This window comes from Tenrec ecaudatus, chromosome 9, assembly GCF_050624435.1.
Source record: "Tenrec ecaudatus isolate mTenEca1 chromosome 9, mTenEca1.hap1, whole genome shotgun sequence".
NCBI lineage: Eukaryota > Metazoa > Chordata > Mammalia > Afrosoricida > Tenrecidae > Tenrec > Tenrec ecaudatus.
Genome location: NC_134538.1, coordinates 113,882,607 through 113,908,644, shown reverse-complemented (window position 1 = coordinate 113,908,644; position 26,038 = coordinate 113,882,607). Strand labels below are relative to the sequence as shown.

The window sequence follows — 26,038 nt, the reverse complement described above, 5'->3', positions numbered from 1 at the left end:
AAAGCCCATGCACAAACTGTGCAAGGTAGCTTGGCGTAGGGCCTGGGGTGTCCACAGCGCATGCTCGGAGGTTCAAGCTTCTGGCCAGGAAGGGGTGGCACATCTACGTGGGTGTTACACATGGACTGGCCCACCTGGCCAGGTGAATTCAATTCAGCCAATGGGGGTGGACCAGGATCGTCCATCAACCAGGCCTCCCAGCAGAGAAATTGAAAAGGCAGGAGCCCAGAGTACCTTGTGACTTTGCCTCTGGAACAACTTCTGGGCAGGCGGTACGTGGGTGAGGGACCCTGAGGGAGCCTGTGTAACCCAGAAAAGGCTTCTTTCGTAAAACTCACTGGGATCACAATCCAGGCTTCGGAGTGAATTCTTTCCCGCATGAAGAGAAGGACCGCGGTGTATCTCTCCCCCAGAGATGGAGAGCTTCACTGGGTGAACTGGACTGCACCTTAGACACACTTGAAACTGAGGAGCTAAGTCAAAGATAATGGTGTCTGGGGAAGCAGACGCTCTACCAGGAAGGGTGCACTGTTGCTAGGCAGACGAACAAGGTCTTGTTACATCAATGCCCTGTATATCAGAGTAAGATATTTATTATTCCGGAAAACCTGTGTCAGCATCCTGTTTCATTCTGTTCTTGTTTATTCGTCACCGTGCTGTTGCTCATCGCCCTCATGAAGTTGTGTTATATGTTTTTCTGTGTTTTGGTAAATCAAACCCAGATGGATGAACATTTAGGGGCAGCAAGTAGAATAAGGTGGGGGTGGGGTGGGGCAGGGGTGGGGAGTGGAGGGGAAAAGCAAGACGACGTCACGTCACGGAGTCTGGGAAGAAAAAGTATGTTTGGAAAGTACTTGTGGAAGCAATTGCATAATTCTGCTTGATGTGACTGAACTATGGAATGATACTATACATGTATTATTGGCTCCCAGTTAATAACAATTTTCAAAAAAGGAAGCAATATCGAAATACCTTAAATAACATTCATTTTTGGGGGTTAAGGTATTATGTATTAATATTTTAAAACTGTTATAGTCTCATTTTGTGTACTTCCTTTAGTAGTTTTTTTATTTAACTGTATTAAATAATAAACTACCTTTCATAGATGTGTTTTGTTTTGTTTTGTTTTTAATCCTTAAAGTGGTCATCAGGGCAGCGAACCGGTTGTTCAGTTATTTGAATTTCCCCACTGGTTCCACTACCCATTTAAAGGCAACTGTCATACAGTTCAGACATGGGGAAGTGGGGGGTAAAAAGCCTCTGACGGTATGGAAGTGGATGAATTTAGAAAGTGACCGGAGAGGCGCTAGTAGACGGCAGCGAAGAAAAGGAAGTTAAAGACTCTGAGAAGGAGCAGCCTGCAAGGCCAGAGAGCATCCAGGACGATGTGGTGTCATCGAGGCTGTGGCACACTGGGACACCACATTGCTGACAATCAAGAGCCTTGCTGATTTTTGTGGTGTAAATACTCCCCCCAAAGTCGATTTCAAGCCTTTCCCCAAATTCCTGAAAAATTAACAGTCATCTGGCATAGGGCCATATGAGCTGAATATAAAAAACAAATGAAAAAAATTGATTTAGGGAGGATAGAGTTAGAGATTAAGTATAAATGAGAACTGGAAATTGACTATTGGGTCAATTTGCTTAGCAGAAAATTGCTGCCGTCCCTGCGAAGAACAAATTCAGTGGGATGAGTGTGGCATACGGACTATGAACAACGCGCTCCAGCAAGAACCGGAGATGGTGGAACAGAGACAATAACTGTGAGTGCCTTAGGCACATCTGTGTTTTACATCACTTTCTTCAGAACATGTATCATTATCTGACATAGCATATACTTTACTGTTTTTATGTTTATTGCCTGCCCCATCCCTAAGACACACTTAAAAATAAGCCCCAAGAATGGACAGTTTTTGTTTTTATTCATCCGTGAACCTAAATACTTGTCGCAGTCCCTATTGAACCTCAGCGGCACAAGTTCTGAATGACGGCCCATACATAGCCACTGTGCTGACGCCGAGAGGGACCATGAAGCTGAGCCCTCTGCTCGTTAGAAGAGCAAGTCATACTGGACCAGGGGTTATGGTTCAGAAGAATGAAGTCATGAATTTAAGAGAATTATTTTGTTTTGTCTTTAAATTAAGCGAACACTGAAGGGCCACCAATAGACTCTAAATTTAGGGTGTGTATTTTCATCAGGGGTAGTTCAATTCTCACTGCCATCAAAAGTGAATCCCAACTTCTAGCAACCCAGCAGGACAGGGGAGGAAGCGGAGTACTTTTGATGAAGCGTGTGTGTGTGTGCATGCGTGTGTGTGAGTGTTATTTTCCATTTGAAGGCTCGCCTTGGTGAGGAAAAGTAACTACAGCTGTAGAAAAATGCACGCATGTAGATATTGCTTTCTCTCTGATCCCAGATTCATGCCCCAGGCTTCCTCTCTACCCACCACTCTGCTCCTCTCCGCTTGGTCGGTGCTCTTCCATCCTAGGAAAGTTTCTCTTAGTAATACAGCATTTGGGAATCTTTCTTTTCCTGAAGTCCCAAATCGTTAATTGTGTCTCCTGACAGCTCCCCAAAGAAATGGTAAGCTCTCTGAGGAATTCCTTTGTCTCATAGTACACCAGGACAATTACAGACACATGGAAGTCACGTAATCAACATTTCCTGATCAAATAAGTACACGAATAAAAATGAAGTGCGAGTAACCTAAAGTTTCTTTCTAATAACTGTCTGTACTTTCATCAGACCTTTCTGAGTTTTTATTAAGTGCCAAAATACCTGAGGCTCTCCTCTGCTGCAGCCGATTTCAAACTTCCTAAGGATGCTATAGTCTAAAGGAGCCACCAAGTCACCAAAAAATACCGATCACAGACTTCTCACTCGGGGGGCTGGATTTGGTACCCTGTCTGAAGTGGTTTGGGATTACTTACAAGGGGGTCAAACTGAAAGTGTAAAGGTGTAACTTTGGCAGAAGTGGGGAGTAGGACATTAGACTGCACCACCCCTGACTGCAGGAACAGCAATGGGGGCTTTGACGATGCTCGCCTTTCAGACAGAAATGCTCAAGATTAAAAGGGTGCATGTAGTATCAGGTAAGCGGAACCAGGATATGTCACCCCAAAAGCAATGGGGCCTGGACTGATGGTTGATAACATGTCTTTCTATTTAATGAGGGATATTTATCTGTTCTGTGTCAGAATTCCTGTTAGACTTCTGATGACACACACATACACACACACACACATGCAAGATAGGCAGGATAGGCAAGCTTATGGAGATAGCAACTGGACTGATGGCTCCTGGAGGGCGTCATAGGATAGGGGGGAGGTGAGTGGGGAGCCAACAATGAAGGGTACAGGGCAATAGTAAGGCTTCCAAAATTTTTGGCAAGGAGTGTGTAGCTTGTCTGGGAACTACTGAGAAGAACTATGGGTAAGCAGGATAGGGCGGGAGGCAAAAAAAGAGAAAGAAAAATTATGTAGGTCAATATATGTATATAAATATATGTGCATTTGTACATATATGCAAATATGTGAAAATACAATAAGGAAGCAGATGAACGTTGTGCCTCTACTTAAATCTCAGTACAATAACGGTCTCTTCTGATAATTTGGCATTTTGATACTCACATTCCTGACACAATCGCTGAAGACAAAATGGTTGCATCACCAAATGTGATGAAGAAAGCAGATGGTACCTGTTTTTAAAAGATATAGTGTCTGGGGTCTTAAAGGCTTGCAGTTAAACAAGCGGCCATCTAGAAGGGAAGCAACAGAGAGCACATGGAAGAAACATACCAGCCTGTGTGATCACAAGGTGTCGATAGGAAGAGGCATCAGAAGTTCAAAAACAAGCAAACAAATTGATGTGGCAGGGGGTGGATGTAGTGGAGACCCAACGCCCACCTGTAAGATAATTGGGCAGTACCCAACGCCCACCTGTAAGATAATTGGGCAGTCCCCAACGCCCACCTGTAAGATAATTGGGCAGTCCCACTCAGCAGGGCCACACGGAAGAGATGATGGATCCAGGGTGCCTTGTTGCACTGAGGAACACATAACAAAGCTCCAGCTCCTTAGTATTTCCTCCTCTTACTATTACAGTATCGACGTGTTTTACCACATTAATCATGTTACATTTGCATATGTTCATTCGTATATTTCAGATCTTTTGGTTCATGAAAGTCACGAGAGATGACCCTTTAGCAGTAGTAACAGGAGTAACAGTTCTCTGAGGGTATGGGAAGGGAGGGGAGGGGAGCGGAGGGAGCGGGAAGCTAATAGCATTGATGACTGTATGAACCCACGGGATAGGATCGAACACAAGAATGGTATGTGATTTGGTCTATTGGGCTGTTTAAGATATGGCAAAACAAAACCAAAAACCACTATTATAGAAAACAAAAGGAATAAGGGTTCCTAGGAGGGTGGGGGAGCAGGTAGGGAGGGTCGGGGAGGGAGGAGATAAAGGGGAGCTGATCACAAGGAGTTCCAGAAGAAAGAAAATGTTGTGTAGCTGACTGTGGTCACAATTGTACCACACTGTTCGATGTGATGGAACCATGGAATGCTATGATATCTGTAAGAGTTCCCAGGAAAATGATTTTAAACAACAACAACAAAAAGACGGGCCAAGACTTTAAAAGACATATGAAACACATATAACAAAGGATCATTCACTTAAAGATCAAAACATGGGGCTGATTTATAAAATCGTTTGCTCCTTTCCAGAATAGGAGCATCACACAAATTGAGATTTTCCTCTTTAATAACGCGAGTCTCTAATTTCCCAGCAAAGACGTTTTAAGTCACTGACTAGGACACACAAAGACTAGGCTTACAGGTGGAGAAGAAAGGAGAGCGTATTAGACCATGACTTACTGTCTTCAATGTCCCAGCACTGGGTGATTGGGTCCCCGTACTTCACGTCTTGCCGTCTAGCTCGCCTACAGAAAGGGGAAAGCATGGCCCTTTAATTCAGAATGTTTGGTGTAACCCTAATCCGAGACAGATGGAACACTACTCTCTCTTACTGATCACCCTAAATACAAATCCCCGCTCCCATTCAACCCCACATGAATTCACATATCACTAGGATTAGCATCCTAATAGAACCAATCAGGATATGGGGCATATTTTGGCAATAAGATGACCTGAATTTTATTTAAGGACTACGATTTCCACCTTTCTGACTTTTGACAAGGGATTCAAATGATTCAACAGAACAGGTTGAATATAAATATAATTTACATTTATGTTACACCAAACGAGGATGGCCGCCCCTCTTCTTTTCAGTGAGTTATCAGAAAGTAATAAGATGTAAAAAATTTCATTTAATAGGAAGGAAAGTACACACACATGTAAAACTCCTTATATGAACATTCATTATTGCAGATTTGATTAATTGGCAAGTTAATGTCTCGAAATAGAACTACAAGTTTTCTATAAATGATCTCATGTTGTTTCTATGTGTGGGTATATACATTGTTTTTCCGTGTAGTTTAGTAAGGATAATAATAAATAATGACTTTTTGCATCATTTCAAATATTTTCCTTAAGAGAAAGTAGTAATTACTGAATCAAGAGTGAAAAAAACATGTTCACCTTAATTTTAAAATCTTAGCATCCTTACAGTACATTGTCATTTGCCTGGCCTATTAATGTTGCCATTACAGAGATCAGAGAAGGACCAGACAGCCTCGGCAAGGTTGTTCCTTGAGGGTTAAGGGTCATGCCGACCGGATGACAGCCTGGTACAAGACTGATCCATCTCTCGTATCTTTCACCTCACATGGGCATTGCTGCGAGGGAAGGCAAAGAATCACAGTGGCACGTCTGCGAGATCAGAGATAGAGTCACGGGAAATATAGCAACAACAAAAATTATGATGGTAAAAGGCACGTAAGGTCAAGAATGTTTGAAAACTTTGGATTCTTAAGAAACACAGTCAATTCATCAAACTGAAGGTTTATTGCCAACTAATGAGCAGTCCCGTTTTTAAGCTTCTAGTAAAGGATACTTCCAAAGACTTACTACAATAGATTCTTCCACAAAAACCTTAACACAATGTTGGAGCCATTTTTCCTTTTTCAATCAAAAGTGTAGGACTAACTGATTATTATTTACTTCAAAGAATTAGGGAAAATAATATGACCCCTAATTTTATGCATTATTTTATGTTGTACTATCCACTGATCCCAAGCTTTTTGGTTTTGACAACTTAGTAAATTACAAAAAAGAAAAATGTGCGTACGTACATATGTGGTAGGGGGACTAACATATGCCTGACAGCTATCATAGTTTATAGTAAAGACCTTCAGTTACAGGAAAAAAATTTTAAAGCATCCAAAAGTTGCTGACATTTTTCTTAAAAGAAAATGAGCCATTACTTCATAATATTTGAAAATATTGGTATTGTCCTTTTAAATTTTTTAAACTATATCATAATGTATTTGGCTGGTATCAATCATCCTGACAGACATTCAGGTTATTTCAAGTTATCTTGTACTTCAGATAGTACGGCTATAAGTATCGTTGGACATAAAACCATGATATTTTTGCAAATGTGCATATAAAATAGATTCGTAGTTAGAAAGTGTTGGCTCAAAAGAGCAGTGTTTTTAAGAGCACATTTAGCACATGAACTTTAAACAGCAGGCCAACAGTTTGTTGTAGTTTAAGAACATTGGAGTGGTTGAATTTGCTTAAGTGAGAGTTATTAGCATAAAAATGAAATTGCACTCTGGGAATTGCTGGAGTATTCTGTGACATAAAATATACCATATTTGATACACGCAAGTATTTAGAAATTATTTGCCAAACAGCAGGTATGAGTGTATACATGCTTAGAAGTAAGGAGGAAGGAATAAAGCAATGGTGAAAGACTAGTAAGCTAAAACTGAATTTTAGTGACATTTGATATACTCAAAGGAAAATAATGAACTATATCAGAATTCTCTAAACTTCCAGTTGTTGTTTTCAGAACATTCCATTTTATCCTTATGGTGCAGTCAATTACTTAACATGACTTCTCTATGTCATTCTAACAATCCTCCTTGAAAATTCACTTTTATAAAAAAGATGTAATATTTTGATTTTAACATTTCTATAACATACTATGCTTTTATATATTTATTCTTTCTTGTGTACACTACGAAGCAGGGCACTCGTGTGAAATGTTCATGGTGTGGAAAGGGAGGTTTCACAGTATTCCCTGGAGAGACACACCCCTCCCCCAATTCAAATATGTTTTATAGAGATTCCTAAGGGAGGACAAGTGATAGGACCAAGACCAAGCATCCAAATGACATAGATCGTAAGCAGGAGGTCATAATAGTGAACCAAGTATTGACAGCCATTTGGCTCATTATAACATGAAGCAAAAGAAGAGGAAATCTTCCCAGGATCAGCATTTTGCAGCCCGTTAAGCTCTCATGGTTGCAGGCAGGACTACAGGGCATATGCTATTGCACTATTGCAGAATAGAAAAATGTAGAGGATTCGTTCTGTGACCTCTGACCATCCCATCTCATTTGGCCACCACGTAGCCCTAAGTTTTATTAAGGGTAAGAATGCCCTGTTCTGGGTTGGCTCTGGGATTCCAAATCTACTTTCAAAACCTACTCTACCTGAAAGCAAAGCTTTCTACATTGCAGGCAGATGTCCAGAAAGAATTCAATAGAAGAGGCCTTATGTTAAGGCTCTAAATGAAGTTCTGGTTCCCCCTGAAACCCATTGCTTTCTGAAAATCAAGTGCTTCAAATGTAAGCTCTAGGACACTAGTCAGTAGTAGTTGGTACCTTTTTGAGGTGAGTGCATATCGAGAGCATGCATTTCCATCCCAGGCACAGTAGGGGTCTCTGGCGAGGCAGCAGTCCGCACAAGCCTTCCCATAAATGTCACATCTGTGCAAGGAGAGCTGAACCAATCCATCATGGGAACCGATGTACAATTGTTGCTGCAAACCAGCAAAACCAATGAATTAGAAGCATCTTTCAGAGGAGTCTTAAGAACGTCCCTTTCTTTATTACCACATCATAGGCCTAAATCTTTCTCCCCGGGTGTCCTGACTGTTCTAAACATGTGTACATAACAGAGAGCAAAATAAGTCAATTGCTTCTAGCCCTGGCAGGATGGTGGTATGAGGATGATGATACTGAACTGGATTATATTCTACAGAGCGAGAGTAACCTTGGCAGTAATTTAAGAAGGTCAAAAAGCAGCTGCTAGACAGAAGAATTAAGATGTCAAATTCTTTCTCAATAGTTGAAATATACTTTGCTAGACTAGATCAAGCACAGATGCTCTATGCAACCCTGATAGCTTCTCTTCTCTGACATGAGGGATGGCTTTGGTTTGAACTAACCAGTTCACCTGCTAATGAAATGTCGATACTTGGGGAGAACTAATTTGATATGATTGTGAGGAAGTAGCAAAGAGGCTTGAAGGATGCCACGTCTCAAGTGAAATCTTGCCATGGACTGAAAGATGCAGCCAGGAAAATTGCTTAAAAATGATGTCCTAAAATGGACGCACTGCTACCCTTGCGTATTTATGGAGTGAGAATGAAGCAGGTGAACAATCTAACTTGAGACCTTTGATGAAGCTCATGATTAACCCCAGTGAACCATGGTCATCTTTAAGTGGAAGAAAATATTTTAGAAGAAGATGTGGGTATGACTAATACAGATACATGCAAAAGAAATGTGACTCAGACCTCTACCATTCATTAAAAGTCTCGGCTAAGATTTCATCAGTGCTAAATGCAATGAACACTCTTTAGTACTTATTCTATCTCATCTATCTATAGAACTATATTATTAACTATCCACTCTTCGAAATGCCCTTGATTCTTCACTGGCTTTTATCCTTGCCAGAGACATCTCCTCCTCTGATTATTGCTATTTGCGTTGAATGTTGGGTTTCCCACTTTCCTACTCTCTTTTATTTAACCATGCTATTGTACAAACGTGAAGATTCAAACATCTCTTGGAAACAGCGTGTCCAAGCTTCAGAAAACGGATTCCTTTCAATCTACTCTTCCTTCCCTATCTTGGTGAGAAACACCTTCACCCACAGGGTCACCCAAGACAGAAGTGTGGGAGTTTCTTCGAATCTCTTTCTCTCTCATTCAATCACCATGTCTTTTCCATTCTCATGAGCGCAGAACACTAATCCATTTCCTCCACGTCTCCCCACTGCCACTCCTTTGTTAGGTCCTTATCATGTCTTTCCTGGATTGGTTGCAAGGATCCTAACTATCTCCCCCGGCTGCAGGTTTGTTTTCCAGCCGCCACCACCTCCTCCCGCATGAGCTAATCCATCTTCTAAACAGTCTCATGTTGTAAAAGGAAAATCTTATCATAATACTCTGCTGCTTAAAAATCTTTAATGGTTTCTATTGCCCTCTAGAGAAAACTTAAACTTCTTCAAAGGACATCTAAGACTCTGTCCAGCATGCTTTCCTGAGTCCTTTCTGCCCCCTTCGCCCTGAGCAAACAGATTGCACACAAATGTATTAGAATACGCTGTGGTCTATCACTGCTTACATCTTTTCACATGATCTCTCCTTCTGCTTGAGTGAGCATAAGCTTTCCACCCCATCATGCTTTGTTTTTTATTCCTGAATAATTACACCACCTTGGTTTGGCTTGGCTTGGCTTGGTTACTCATCTCAGACAGGTAGTCAGGCTTCCTCCCCTCGTTTACATGTCTTCCCCCTCTCCCTGGACATCCCACCATCCTTGCTCTGCATTGGTAGTATGCTTCCATGTCTCCTCATTCCGCCATAATCTTGCCGTGGTTCTCAACCTTCGAGTGCTGCGGCCCTTTCATACAGTTCCTCATGGTGTGGGGACTCCCAACCATACACTTATTTTTGTTGCTACTTCATCACTGTCATTTTGCTATGCTACAAATCGGGTGACCCCTGTGTAAAGGTCATTTGACCCCCAAAGGGGTCGCGACCCACGGGTTGAGAACCGCTCATTACTCTAAGTGGCCCTGCGTTCATTTGGGTGCCCTCCAAACACAGCAGTAAGTTTGTGAGAAATAAATATTGAAACAAAGAACTGAAGATGGATCAACAACGAAGGATACATGGTTCCAACTGTTTGTGCATGTGTGGGGGGTGAGGATTTTTAAACCAATTCAAGTGCCCTTCTGTGTAGGAAAAGTGCCAAAGAGGAAACCTTTACAGATCTTTGTCCTGATCCTCGCTGTGTCCCATGAGGCAGGGTAGACTGACAACTGCAGCAAGCCCTGAATGGGCACATACGCACTAGCACCTGCCTCCTCAACGCTCAAGGGTTCCCACCGAAATGCCCATGTGTCTCTGCGTCGCTTCCATTGGCTCCTATTTGCAGTCTCACTCTAGGTCATCTGCAATGGTCGTTCTTATTGGCGTTATTGTACTTCGTTCCCATTGGCATCATACTTACAACGAGACAGGTCTCTGCCGAGAGCTTGGTCTGTTTAAACTCATAATACTCTTAAAAGGCAGTCATTATTTTATGTATTTTAATGGGTTTTTTTTACTGTTGAGGAAATTGATTCTGGTCACTAGGCATGAAGTAATGGCACCAATGTTGGCATAGGGGTGTTTGCCACCTCAGTTCCTATTTTAACAAACCAAAATGCATTTCAATGACTAGGGATCATATTCTACATAGATTTATATGGCTTTGACCAACAACAACAAAATGCACTTTTACAACACTAGGAAACTGCAATTTCAAGAGCTAAGCGGAAACAAAAGTGATTCAAGTAATGTAATTTGGTTCCATAGCTCCTTAAAAAACCTGAAACAATGGCACAGTCAATGAAAATCTAACAAGCACTCTCAAGTGTTTGATATCATTTATAGTTTAACTTACATTTTAACAGATTTTTTCCTAAAAAAAGAAATCTATTATTTCTGCAGTTAATTTTTACAGAAATTCAAAATTACCTGCTTCAGAGATAACTCCATATTCAAGATGATTGAAGAGTGCTGAAAATACAAGTAAAAGGTTAATAAATGCAATCATTAAGTTTACATCAGCAATATGTCTTTTTTATCTTATCTTGAAGTTCACCGGAATAACTTTCAAGACTCAGTAAGACAGGGAGAAAGAGTCTTACTGTTTTCTATTTTCTTCCAATAGAGTGATTCTACCTTAACAGTGATGATCAACATGGTTATTTTAAATATCTTATTCAAGAAAAATTAGCTCAGTGTTTGAGGAAAGACTGAAAAGAAAACCTTCCCCAGTTGCCCGCGAGCTTTCTTCTTTTAAAGCCACTTAACTGCTTCCATATAATTTAAACTAGTGTTGACAAGAACATCTCCATAATTATTTATTGCCTCTTTCTGCTCTTCCTTAGCTCAGTGGCTCAAAATCGTGTTCAAGTAGCTACGTTCTGAAACGTTATAGAGCTTCTTGTGGAAGACCATGTTCTCTATGGGGCTGTACAGGGGAAGGACGCACAAGAGTCATGATATGAACTAGAGCAACTTTATCTGTAAAAAAAATAGTCGATCTGTGTGGGAATGCAATATAAAATCAGAAACATAACTTCCAAACTAAAAAAAAGAGAGAAAGAAAAGACAGAGCAATGCCCTTAACAATTTATATGTATATCTACTTATCTATCTATTCTTTGTTATTTATATATGGATGAGCAAATAGTAGCATATGCTAAGGTTAAAAGAAAACAAAACAAAAAACATGGCCTTAATTGAATCTTAGCAGTGGAATCCAAACAATTCCTCTTGACCTCTAAACCCACTGAAGGGGAATCTTGCCTCTCTGTGTTGTGGAGGTCTTATTTGTGGCCTCTGGGTTCACATTTACATTTGATATAGCCCTTTCCCAGAGGAACCAAGCAAAATCGTGGGTTTTCGTAGATGCCAGATATCAGGCCTTGTTCTTGTTAACTCCTTTGACCACTATTATCATCACAATGTAAACAGGATCCTGTGTAACCAGCAAGTCAATTAACTTAAGCCCTTAACAGTGAAGGGCTAGACACTCCTTTAAGGCAAAGGGGTTTAAATGGAAACAGCCCATTTTCAAAATATACTATCCCCCCAAAAGGTTACAAAAGACAGCATTTTAAAAATGCTCTTTACTGAGAAATACATTTCTACTTCTCATTTCATTTTCAGAAGTTAATTTTAATTTTTCATAGAGGAAAGGCAAAGAATAACATGATTCAAATTGACTGTAAAAAGTTAAAGACATTCCTGAAACCTGAAAAGTTTTATTTTTGATGTACTAACTTTTGGAGTAAGAGAGAGAGTGCTTGTGTGTATGTTGTATGTGTGTGTGTGTGTATGTGTGTGTGTGTGTGTGTGCCTAACCCTATAAGAACTTACCATAATGAAAATTTAATTTTTTTTAAATTCCCTTAGATAAAGACAGGTATCCGTGATTTATCAGCACTTTGAGTTTTCTCAAACTCAGATGGGGAAGCACTGAAAAGTGAAGTTTATAAAGCAGAAAAGCACCTGGAGAGTAAGAGACCTGGGCTCTCATGTAACTTGGCAATTTGTCTGACGCTCTTCGTGGAGAATGCCGTATGAGGAGCGGCGCAAGGAGCTCTGGACTCCAGGCCTGTTTCAGAGCAAGGGGAGCCCCTCTTAGTGACTTCACTAACTTTTTAGTTTCTTCTTCTTCCCATTATAAGGAAGAATATATATATATATATCAGCTAATTTCCAAAATGGCCCTCGCAAAGCGCGGTGATGTATGAAAACAAGTGCATCCATCTCTTCCCCCACAACGGCAGGCTGACTCACCTTGAATATCTGCAACTCCTCCAGCACGACCTCTTCCATGCTCCACTTCTCCTTTGAAATGCTGACGACTTTCAAGACCGTCCCGATGTCTGGGAAAACACGTAACTCGTCAAAGAGCTCTGCCTACGTCGGTATGGAAGTTTATCGCTAAGAGTCTACACATGGCCCTGCACCTTTCCAGAAATCAAATTAAATAAAATATGCCAGAAACAAAGCTCACGGTACATGACATTTCCCTTCCTAACTATTAAAGCTTTGAGATAATAAGGCACATATTTACAAGAAGAAACCTTGAGGGTATATATGCAGACTGTATTCCACAAAATAATGATTATAACCCTCTCAGTTTTACATATTGGTTTGAATATACAAAAGGTAAGACACAATTCTGGGTGATAGTCAATTCTGGCTAATGGCAACCCTGTGGACAGAGTGACACTTCCCTGCGGGTTTCTGAGGCTGTCAGTGTCTCAGGGAGCTCAAAGTCTCAGGCTCCCCAGAGGTGGACCTGAACCGCCGATTGTAGCTTGCCATCCAGGAAATAACCCAGCACACCAACCCAACTCCAAACTCACTGCCATCGAGTCAATTCCGACTCACAGTGACACTGGAGGTCACGGCTCAACTTCTCCCATGGGTTTTCAAGACTGTAATTCTTTACCTGAGTCGAAAGTCTCGTCTTTCCCCCATGCCACTACAAGGGCAGCAGTTATAAACCACCAGACATCGAAGGGAGAAAGACTGAGCTTTCGATGCTCATAAAGAATGACAGTCACTGGAAGTCACAGAGGCAGATCTACCCTGTCGTAGAGAGTCACTAAGAGTCCACATCGACTGGACAGCTGTGAGGTTGAGGTTTGTTTGTTTGTTTGTTTGTTTGTTTCTCCCATGGAGCAGCTGGTGGTTTCAAACTGCTGACATTGAGGCTGGCAGTTCAAGAAGGACTTTCTATGCCACCAGATTTCCTATTACTCAATCTAGCAAGTTTTTATTAAGTATCTATTATCTACCATTCATCATAATTGCCCTTTCTGATCATGCTTTCTGTGTTAGGCCGAGTGGAATGCACTGATGGATTGTATCATGAGTACCACTAGTTAGGAGTACCCTCACTGCCAAACACCCGAACATCTTGGCTGAGCTCAATTGATATGTCTCCACTAGCACACTTGACTAACACATAACCAATGGAAAGAAAGCTCCTTCGTGATATATCCACATGGAGAAAACCAGAGCTCAGGTATGAAAAGGAGTTATAGAAAAATGTTTTTAAGCTAGAAGCTGGTCTCATTCAAAATTATTTTCGCTCAGTTTAAAGGAAAATAACAGATGAAAATGTAAGCACAAAGTTAAAGTCTAAAAATATTTTAATACAGCATCATATGTTGCAATTCCACAAGGTTACAGGCAAAACAGTTAATAAGAGAAAAAAAAATTCCCACTTGGGAATGAATCTATACAAAATAAATGTATTTAAAATTTTGAACACTGATATTGGAGTATAATAGCATATACAATAATGAAGTTGTTTGAACCAAATAGCCTAGATTAGTTAGATGTTTTTAAATGTCTCCGGGGTCTTTAAAAATATTATACATTTTCCAAATACTAAATTAAAAATCTTTTGCAACTATGATTTTCTTAATATAAGCTAAGTAGTACCACCTAGTGGTTGAGCAGAATTCTTAACACTAAGCGAAAACATCAAAATAAGTTTGGGATGGACAAAACAGCTAGCTTACTAGACTTTAAAACAAGATAATTCATTGAAAGTTTGACCCTTCACTAGCCATCTCCGAAGCCTTGGGAACACTGCACACTCTCTTGGGCCGAGTGTTCTTGTGTTATGCAATAAGAGTTGGTAACTGGTATTATCCAAGACTAGCCTGTCAAACAATGCTTCCCAGTAAACCTAACTTCTCTCAAAACAGCATACTTTAAACAAAAAGTTTTATCATGAAACTGATTTGCACTTCTAAAAGTCTATTGAAATAAAAATATAACACTTGTAAAAATCCCATTTGTTTCTAATTCTTTATGTAACATGTGATCCATTAAATTATATAACCTTACCTAGTTGCAGTACTCTCATTTTAATGATACGTGGTATCCATACTACCATTAGAATTCACATGACATTTTGAGATATTACTCTTTCATATATTTAAGACTCACCAAATAAGTAATTTTTTTCCTGGAATAAAACACTTGTAGTAACTCAATAATTTAATTGACAGAAAAAAAACCACAAATAAAAACAAAAAGAAAAAAGTATAGGCTGCAATAATGAGAGTGAGATTTGATCCACAAAACTCAATAAATGGAAAACTAATCCCTAAATAATTACCACATCGAGGCCCTTAGAAAATCATGCTTCCGATATTGAAAAGTTACCTTAGTATTTCAATGGAGCCAGTTATTCTCAAATTTGGGTGAATCAACCCTTTAGGATAGAGTTTACCAAATATAATTTAGAAAGTATAAAAATTGAAATAAAAAATTGAAAATAATGGACTGATACCCTATTTGTTTCATTTTATAATGGAACAATCCCCTGTCTGTTTCATTTTAGCCCACAGTTCCTACACAGACAGGCAGTGACCACTGCTCTGGGACTGACCCACTGCGGTCATAAGATACAGATGTATTTTCAATAACTGACAAGAGGTGGCTGGGAGAGATATATGATTATCAATTAAGACCCAAGGCGAAACCATTTCAAGAAATACTGACTAGGTGTTGGCGAATAATTGGTTCATTTTTACTTTGACCAATTAATATTCTTGAAGATCTTTCTTCGTTAATCTGAATTTATGCTTTGAAACCAAGCACACATATTTTAGAGTTGATAGGGGTCGAGCTTACCTGTGCCAAGAAACATGACATCATACTGGCCATCTTCTGCAATGACGTGATCCACCACAATCTGTGTCAGTCTGTAGTCCACATTGATTCGTTTGAATGTTGGTCCCCCTGCTACTGGGTAGACTGACTTGTACATCACAGGGTGGCGCTTTATGAAGCTGATCACATCGTCTGGGAAATCTCGGGTGGATTTAATCAAAGGGTCATACGTCTTGCTTGGACACTGGAAATAAATGAATGGAGTAAAGACTTTTTCCTTGCATGCTTACTTTCAACTAAGTTTTTCAGGCTCAGCTTTCATAACACAAAAGGAGTGGTACAATAGGTTAATAGAGAACTATACGTACTTGTAAATGAACGCAGAAGGAAAACTAATGAAAAACCCATTACTCTCAAGTGAGTTTGACTAGCTGCCCCATCAGTTCCAGGCTGTCTGTTTTCTCTACAGAATCAGACGCCCACATCACAACACACAAGCTGGTGGATTGAAATGGCCCACTTTTCTTCAGGGATTGAAGGCTTAACCACTGATCCGCCAGGGCCCCTTGAATGCAATACACCTGGAATATATTTGAATACACTTTATCTCTTAAAAAAATATTCTAAACTGTAATTATGTGCCTGTTTTTACTAAAGTTTCCACAGTGGGTTTGGATTAGTTCTCATGAAGATGGGATGAAATTGAACTTGAATAACTGTTAAGAAGCTGATCCATAAATATGGAGACAAGTGGAAAGTTACTATTTCCCCATTTTCGTTGGAGACATTTAAAAGTGAAATTTTTAAACTGTGTTTATTAAAACTTAGAAAAAGTACAAATCAACAGGTCACAAGAATTACACTTAAAAGACCTTTAAGGGTTTGAGATGGAAATTACATAGTTATTTTTAACCGGTGTGAAAATAATACTGCGAACATGTCATCAGCTCTTCCCTCTAAAAAAAATCTATGAAGAATCCCGTGGGGAATTTTCCATTTCAATCTAAAATTGCTTCTTTCATTTTAGCAACCACGGATCCAATAGTTAGCATTATCTGCCCCCTGGCGGTCAGAAATAAAAAGTTCAAACTCCTGCAAAATGAAGTCTTTTGATGCTTTGTTTCATCCTCCAGAGAAGTGGTTCTCAACCTTCCTCATGGGGCGACCCTTTCATACAGTTCTTCATGTGGTGATGACCTCCAGCCATAAAATTATTTTCGTTGCTACTTCATAACAGTCATTTTTCTACTGTTCTGAATCGTCATGTAAATATCTGATATGCAGGATATATTTTCATTGTTATAAATTGAACATAATTAAGCATAGTGATTAATCACAAAAAGAATGTGATTGCATATTGCTAAATATTTATTTCTAATGACAAATAAGTGGCATTTCGTCTTGAAGCATGGTGTAGCATGGGTGGCAGTCCTCAAGCCGGCTACTCGTAGGTGGTCGCATCTGCATGTGAGCGGAACCGCCTGGAGACGGAGAGGAGCAGTGGGTATCTCGGGTCCTAAGATTGTCGGAAATAGGTGTTTTTCCATGGTCTTGGGCGACCCCTGTGAAAGGGTTGTTCGACCTCCAAAGGGGTCACGACCCATGGGTTGAGAACCGCTGCTCCAGCGAAAGGCTCCCCGTTGGTGCAATGGTATAAATGTGGGGTGTGTTCCCAGCAATGTCGGCAGTTCAAACATACCCACTGATCCTCCAGAGGAAGATGAGGCTGTCTGCTTCTGTAAAGATTTCGTTTGGGAAAAAAACTACTTTGTCCTATGTCAATACTTGTTATGAGTTGGAATCAACTCCATGACAGTGCGTGTCATAGTTTATTGCGGGGTAGGAGGTCGGGGTGGAGGGCTAGTGGTGGTTAGTCCTTCCTGATAGTGCTCTGGTGAAGCCCTGGCTGCCAACAGAAAGGTGGGTGAGTCAAACCACCAGCCGCTCCGTGGAAGAAAAGATGGAGCACACTGCTTCCTTAAAGATTGTGGAACCACTGCAGACCAGTAGACACAGACTTGCAGTGACCCTGCAGAGTTTTCCAAGGCTTTCGATCTTTCCCCAAGCCACCAGCTTTGTTTTTCTCCAGCAGACTAGCTGGCGGGTTCTGGGTTCAAACACTTAGCCCCTCTGGTGGCATCAGGCCTCATTTCTCCTCCAGAGCTAGTGTATAACTTTTGAATCTGTGGAGCAGGTCTCTGCTGTCCTATGGGGTCACTGTGAGTGGGATCCACTCATTGGCAGTGGGGACTGTCCAGAGAACATAAAAAGAGAAGATCATTATTTTATAAGTTGACTTAATTTTTTTCGAAGAACAGTACACATTTGAAAACTATTTTATAACTTGTTTTAACTTAGGAAGCCACCTCAGAACAAATTTAGCACATCTCATTCAAACTCTTAAAGGGAGATAAATTATTTTGGAGTTGAACTTTTATTATATAATATAAGCATTAACAATAAAATTAGTGATATTAAAGAAAGTTTGCAGCGAAGAACCATATATATTATATATTATATATATTAGGCAAATTGAAAGCATATTCTCTGCTGGTTAGAAGAGGCACTCATTAGAATCCAGTCAAGACACCAATGAGCGACCGACCTTGCCAATCCGCATTTTCATGAGGACCATTCTCAGGGAGCAATAAATTCTACCGCTTGTTACATTCTATGACCCTGACTCCAAACTTCATACCAATCACATCATGATGTCTCTATGCACTAGAAAAAAAAGGTTAAGGTTGCCCTAAAAATTACGATGATAATCTATAAATAATTTGAGCTATTTTTGTGATATTATCTTCTACAAAAATCTGGTGTGTCTGAAATTAAGAGATGCATGCTTTCCTGATATCCTTTATTTGCCCCAGGTCTGCACTACAGAGGTTAGGCATTTCCAAGAATATTAACCATTTGGTTCTTATTTCTCATATCCTTAGCTGGATGTTGCTTTAAAGATCTAAGTCTGCGTCTACATTGTTCCCAGCACTTCGCCTCCGGCCAGGCAGAATCCGTCAACTCAATAATGGAAGAAACCCTATATTTAATAGCTTAAGCAGGGACTCAAAATACCTACGAAGCTCAGAGGGTTCAAAGCTCTTTTCCAATCATGATCTGTATGTTTGAGGCTCAGTCAGAGGCCATTCATAGTGGATTTATAGCTTAGGGTGCTTATGGAACAATTGGTTGGTCCATCATTAGAATCAAAGTGAAAGCAAGATTTTGCCTGCGTTACACTTTGAGCGGCGATCCTACTTACAGATGAATAAATCTCTTTTAACTCTGCAGCTGTCGTTATGTAGACCCCAATATTTCAAATGAAATTATATCATGATCTCCAGCACCGAGTTGTGATACCAAAGCATTACATAGTTTGCATTTTTTAATGTAAAGAAATAGAATTGATTTTCTGGACCAGGAATAAAGAAACAAATATGGTCATTTTCGCATTGCCCACCTCTGACCACCGGTTAATGTGTGACGCAATCTAAGGAAAAAGCAAGCAAAGGGAAACCCGGGTTCTACTGACTATGGAAAATGGTTTTCTTCGCACACGTTCTTTCTTTCTTCATGGCCAGCGTTTGGACAGGATCTTTATCTTCTCAGTTGCCCCACAGCAGCTCAGGTTCGTGTCTCCACTCTGCTTTCGCGAATGTAAGTGATTGGGCAGTCACTCCTGAGGTGTGCACCCAGTATTGTTAGTTCAGTACATTCCAACCAGTGGACTTTTTGCTGTGATATTCTATAGCTGGGGAGCACAGCGATCAGAAATAACATGAGCTGCCCAGTAACATATGCAGGTACGAACAAACTGGAAAAGACAATGTCATGCCGTCTCCTCCAACACGCAGGAGGAAGAACGAAGGTATGGGAAAGCCATCACTGACTGATGGGGGCTTTCAATCATTTATTTTCCTAAAAAATTCCTATGAAATTCTCCTCTCGTAGTTCTTGGGGGTGTGAGTGAGTGAGTGGGTGTGTGTGCGTGCACGCACGCGTGCGTTATTTCCTCTCTTCGTAGACGGGCTTTTAATATGTGGCTATCGGCACTCACACTATCTGAATATCCTCCAGAGGATCATTTATTTCTGCCTTCAGCGTTTTTTAAACATTTGTCTGATTTCTACCACTTTAGCCCCCCTAAGTGCAGGGGATAAATCAGGGAGATTATTTGTGTCTCCACATACTCTCGAAAGGCACCAAGCAGGTTTAAAAGTTGGAAAAACAAAAAAGAAATCTCTGACCCCCCACTTTAAAATGACAGCATCTTTCTGGAAACATTCATACCGGCACAAGGGGCCCAAGAGGGGACGTGCCTAGACAGCCCCCGAGATGAAAGAGCAAACCCCAGAGCGACACGCCCGGCCCGCGCCTATCTCCCGGGCTGGCTGCCACGGCTGGTTAGGTGTGATCGTGTTATGCTTGGCAGATCTGCACAGGGCCTTTCGTGGTGCAGCGGGAAGCAATGGATAAGAGGAGACAAATGGTTTTTATCCAATGAGAGAACTTTGCCCCTTGGCAAGGCCCCAGACAGCTGTTTAAAGTTTTCTCCTGCTGCTGCTTCAGGCTAGTCTCTACAGGTTGCACTTTCCTCTTCCACTAATGGTGTGTGTGTGTGTGTGTGTGTGTGTGTGTGTGTGTGTGTGTGTGACACAAATGTGAGGGAGGGCATGGCACAATGGGTCCCTGGACCAAGCTTTCACTTTCAGAAAACTAGGGGGAAACACAGGTAAAGGCACCTGACTTTTAAGGACAGATCGCAGAAAGGCGAGTGTGGTTTTGGCTTTGCTATTTTCTACCTGGGAAGCTACGTTGCTAACTCATGTAAGGACCAGTCCACAGCTAAGGACAAGCAAGCCTCTATCTCCACAATCAGGGATAGGCCATGGGGCAATGCCAAGCCCCAATCCAACCCCCGATCATGGAGTCAGTTCTGATTCCAAAATCTCATGGGCAGAGGAGCCCCTTTGGGATTTTGAATATGTAAATCTTGGAATAGAAAGCTCCTTTCTCTCACCAGTACCCAGTGGGATTTGAACTGCTGACTTTGCTGTTAACAGCCACAGCATAACCCACTGCAGTTCCCTTAAGACAGTGGTTCTCAACCTTTCTAATGCTGTGATCCTTTCATACAGTTCCTTATGTTGTGATGGCCCCCAACCATAAAATTATCCTGGTTGCTACTTCATAACTGTCATTTTGCTACTGTTATGAATCAGGCAACCCCTGTGAAAGGGTCGTTCAACTCCCAAGGGGTTGTGACCCACGGGTTGAGAACCCCGCTGCCTTAGGAACAATTATAAACCAAAAATCCAAACTCACTGTCATTGAGTCGATGCCGACTCAGAGCAACCCTGTAAGGCAGGTTACAACTGGCCCTCTGGGTTTCTGAGACTGTAACTGTTCACAGGGCTCCTCCAAGAACAATTGGAGAGGGGACCTAATACAACAGTCTAATGTTCCCTCTCTCTTAGATAAGAAGCCCACTGGGTGCATTGGGCTCACTGTGGGGTCGCGAATCACAAGGTCAGCTGTTAAACCAAGCAGGGCTCCATGAGGATTAAAACGAGGCAACCTGCTCCCTATCGATCTACTGGGTCGGAAATCCTAAGGAGAGGCTCTACTCTGTCCTTTAGCATCTCTGTGCGTCAGCAGCACCTGGATGGCAGTTGTTTTGGTTTAGGGTTTCTTTTAGAGGAATGCCTATGACAGAGAAAAGGTAAAACACTGTAAACTCATATAATCAGTTCTAGGGCCTTGGAGTCAGGAGATCCAGAGGCTAGTCCTGTCTTTCCCTCTCCCTCTGTTTCACACTCTTAGAACGTAGAGCCCAGAGGGACAGTGGTCACAAAGTACTGACTACGCTGTCCAAAAGGTGTAAGGCCCTGCAGTGAAAAAAATTCAGAGATTAAATGAAACTGAAAATTCAGTATGATAGAGAGGCAGGAATGCATGGGCCACAGATGCATGAAACTTCTCTCATGTTTTCCATAGATTTTAATACAATAAGCAATTCTTACTTATCAGCAATGTCCTAAACGAGAACAGCAATTGCAAAAGGGTAATTATACTCTGTTGTGCATAATGGAAGAATATTATGAGAAAAGTTGAGAGGATTCTTCCATTACAAGGAGCATTTTCCAGGCTCTACTCAGGTGCACAAGCTATCAGAAGACACTGTTAAACACAACACAGTACAAGAAAGTTATTTCTTAACGAGGCCAGCCTAAGCTGTAACCTAGATTCAAATTAGTAGATTGATAAAACATCAAATCTTTGGATTTGAGATTATAAAGACATGGAAACACTTGAAAACAACGTGTGAGAGGACAGAACAAGACATTCCTGCAAATGCAGATTTTAGGCACAGTAGGAACAGACAACAGGGGCCTAAATTATTATGGAAATCTGGGGTTCTGCAGTTACTTTAAATCCATACTGTAGAAAACATCAACTAAGACAAAAGATGAAACTTGTATGAAATCATTCTATCTTTTGGTCAAGAATCATAGATGCAACCTGCTGTAGGTATATAGTTGACAGATGTATTATTACTCCATGCTATATGCCCTCTGAGGTTTTTTTCTTTGAAGTCAAATTATAAACCAATTCTCATGTAAAGCTGTGATGCCTTGATGCGTTAGAAATAAAAAGGTCTTTCTTGAACAGGCACATAATGTAAAACTTAATACTGGTCCAGGGTAATGTGTTTGGTTAGGCAAACTTTCCAACTGAGCCTGGCATTACATGGACTTGGTGATTTCTCAATGTCTTTTTGCAGTTAGAAAGTTTTATAATCTGGTGGGAACGAAGAACGACTGTCAGACTCATCCACACCCACATCCTGAGTTTGGATAATTTTATCTCAAGGCAGAGAAGATGGACACTAGGAGCCCCAGAGAGGGAGGAAATTGTTTAATCTTCACCTTGGAATTTCTCTAGAGAAATCCTATGTGAGGATGTGCGCATGGTGGGGCTTCTTGTTCAGAAGGAGATTTGAAAACAGTATAGCAAATGAAGCAGGGTTTTTTTTCCCAGATAAAACATTTCATAGAAGTGGATAAATTGCTTAACTTTGTTCTCAGCGTGGTCTTTAAACACAACCAGTTAATATACAAGGATCCGTGAGTGGTGTAGTGATTACACGCCGGACCGCCTGAAAATGTTTGCCTCCGTCAGGTCTTCCTGCGTCTGAGAGATCGTACGGCGATTCTACTTTCTTATCGTGTCACCATATGTTGGTTAATTATGTGGATTGACTTTGGAAAGCAGAAAGTTTTATTTTTGTGTAAAACCAAAATTCTTAACATAGAATTGGAGAGGGGCGAAGTTTAATTTGATTATTTCATTAAGATTAAACTATTCTTCCAAATCCTGAACATTTTCACATGATTCTTTTTTCATACACAAAGGACATGCTATATTCAGATGTAAATCATGGAAGAGCAATTAGCAGGAAGAAGGGAGTCAGCTTCGTCCTTTTGATAGTTTATGTGACTTTAATACTTTTTCCTAAAGTTTATAAAGACGAAGAACAAACAGAATAAAAATAACACTAAGCAAAATTAGAATGAGAGCCAAATATGAGCATTTATTTGTCTGTACGGTATCAATAATATAAAATGCTGAGCTAAGGTGGAGATCAACGTATTCGAGGCGAGTTTTACCATTTCATGGTATTGATTAAAATATACCCTTGTTTCCAATTTTTGAATAAAAAACTCCTAAGAATATTTAGAATTATGTTTTGTAGACCTTCTATTTTTACTAGTTATAATACCAGAAAGGTTAGCTTTTACTGGCATTAAAGCTGTTAGTGGGACGTTTAATTTGTTGATTATTCTCTAGTGTTCACAGAGATAAATCAAGCTATGAAGTTAGGAGAGAGTAATAAAAAGATGGAGTCCCAGGTGGGAATTCCCATAAAAGTCTTTAATATTTTAAAACCCAAACTAAATAAATAAAAGCATCAGGGGTTATTTGAGAAAATGGAATTTCTAAGTGAACTGATATTTTTTATAAAATAACAGCTCACAGATTGTCAAAAATTTCAGCAAATTAACTCGAGATTATTGAAATACTCATTTTTAAAAAGTATTTGACCTTCCAAAGGGAGTACTTTTCCTCACCTTTTTTAGAAGATAATGACGAAAACTGAAAGTAGTTTTCAATCAGCAGTTGCTAATATTTTACATTCATACATTCATCATTAAAATTCCTTATGAACAAAGAAAAAAACTAAGAATAACTTTAGAATAATAAAACAAATATCAAAAATGAAATTTTTTATCTTCATAAATATTATTAGATACTAAGTTTCATAATAGCCTGTTTTTGCTTTTTGATTGTTTTATTTTTTTTTGGTTGATTTTCTTTTTACCAATTTAGAATCTATATCTAACCTATATCATTTAAAGCTTATTCCCAACCCAGTAGATCAATGATTGAAAAAGTCCAGCTGAACAAAGTACAATTTGCACAGATGTTCTATTTGAATGGCAGAGGACAGAAGAATCTGGTAAGGTGTAGTGATTCTGTCAGTGCATCTCTGTGCATACCGGAATATCCCGGCATATTTCCATGATAGAGTAGTGACATCATGGCCATGATAAGAGTTCAGATTTGACTTCATGTCAAAGGAAGCATAGCATTCTCTCAAGACTGAAAATAAATAAAGACCCATGACATGCTGAATTAATTAAAGAATAATAAAAACAGATAACAGGTTAAGCAATTCAGAACCAAGTAGAAACAACATCCAGAGTCATGTAGAAACAGAAAATACAACACAAAATGATTTTAATAGTGCACTTAAATGTTTAGCTTAAGGATGAAGTGCCTTTGAGTAACTATTCTTATCACTTCCTGCCGAGGCGCACGCTTCATCAGTTCTAGCCGATAGCGATTCTCTGTAGAACAGAACAGAACCCTGCCTGGTCCTGTACCATCCTATAGTCGTTCAGGGCTGGGTCCCTGTGTCCATCCGCTTTGGCAAGTGCCTTCCTCTTTTGGGCTGCACCTCCTCTTTTGGGCTGCACCTCCTCTTTACTGAGTGCATGTCCTTCTTCAGAGACTGGATTCTCCTGATAATATGGCCAATGTACCAGACAAGTCTCAACCCCGTTGCCTCTAAGAGCATTTTGGCCGCACTTCTTCCAAGACAGATTTGTTTGTTCTTTGGGGAGTCCAAGATATTTCCAATATTCCGAAAATAAAGGCAATTAATTGTTCAGCAGCAATTGATTCCCAGAATTAAGTTGCCAGGACTTTCTTCCCACTGCCTGGGAGTCTCCGCTGAAACCTGTTCATCATCACAGCCAACACCGGTTCCCGTCAACAAGCGGGGACTCCTGCAGCGTGCTGGCCGGGAGTCACAATCGGGTCTCCAGCGGGAACAGCAGGGATCGGCAGATCTAAATTTAATTCCAATCCCAGGATTCCTCAAGCTGTGAGACCTTGCACATGTTGTTTCCTTTGAAGCGCCTTTTTGAACCCATAACATTGTGAGACTAAATAGCTATCCTACCATGTTGTCATAAGAATGCAATGAAATCGCATACACATGCATCCAGAGAATTGATAGATGAGGGTTTTTGACAAAACCTTCTGAATTGGAATTTTGTCGGCAATGGTATCAAGCACAACTTCAAGCAGATTAAGGAGAGAAGTAGTGAGATTCTGTTCAAACAACAGCAGTTAATTGTACGTAGGACACACACAATGGTTCAGAGTCCCCGCGAGTGTCTGGGAAGAGCCTGTGCAGAAACCCCCAGCCTCCACGCCGCAGACGGTGCAGACACGACACAGGACCATTGTCCTAGCTGCCATCAGTTTCCGCCTTGTGAAAGGAGGGGACATTTGCCTCACACACGCTAGTCTCTCTCACTTTCATTCTCGTTCTTCCATTCTTGAATTTTACAAATGCAATGACTTGATATGCCATGAAATAAAATTTTAGTCATTTTATGAACGCAAAGCTATTGCAAATATTATATTTATCATACAGTTTGTGAAGAGCATGCGTGGAACAGAATTTCACAACAGGTATATGAGGTTCCCAACATCAGCATGAACGTGCCAAATGTAAAATAACATAGAAATAACACAGTACTAACAATTTAAAAAACCATTAAGAGAAACTAAAGGAGGAATCAGGAGTCTGCACACGTCTCCATTTTTAAGTCAAGGATAAAACAGAAAGAGCTTCCTCACGAGATTCCCTGGAGTGGATTCCAACTGTGGCCATCCATGTGGGCAGAGTAGACTTGTCCCTCAGCCTGCTCAAGGCTGTCAGAAGCAAGGGGCTGGGGGCTGACTGTCTCCCCAAGTGCCCCGGGAAGATTTGGGTCAACAATCTCGGGGTTAAACACCCAGCATTGAACCACCTGGGCTCCCCAGGCACTAATTAAT

The 26,038-nt window shown here is 40.6% G+C and overlaps 1 protein-coding gene across 2 annotated transcripts in view; it reads right to left on the bottom strand.

Moving 5' to 3' along the window:
• The window catches only part of SEMA3D (semaphorin 3D), a 241,232-nt gene that overhangs the window by 25,236 nt on the left and 189,958 nt on the right, over nucleotides 1-26,038 (bottom strand). For both annotated transcript variants that reach the window (XM_075558471.1, XM_075558470.1), the window contains exons 12-16: nucleotides 15,647-15,869; nucleotides 12,782-12,870; nucleotides 10,949-10,990; nucleotides 7,800-7,957; nucleotides 4,882-4,946 (exon numbers count right to left, since the gene is read on the bottom strand). In XM_075558471.1, coding sequence (XP_075414586.1) covers nucleotides 4,882-4,946; nucleotides 7,800-7,957; nucleotides 10,949-10,990; nucleotides 12,782-12,870; nucleotides 15,647-15,869 — 577 coding nt within the window. The remainder of the gene's footprint in view (nucleotides 1-4,881; nucleotides 4,947-7,799; nucleotides 7,958-10,948; nucleotides 10,991-12,781; nucleotides 12,871-15,646; nucleotides 15,870-26,038) is intronic.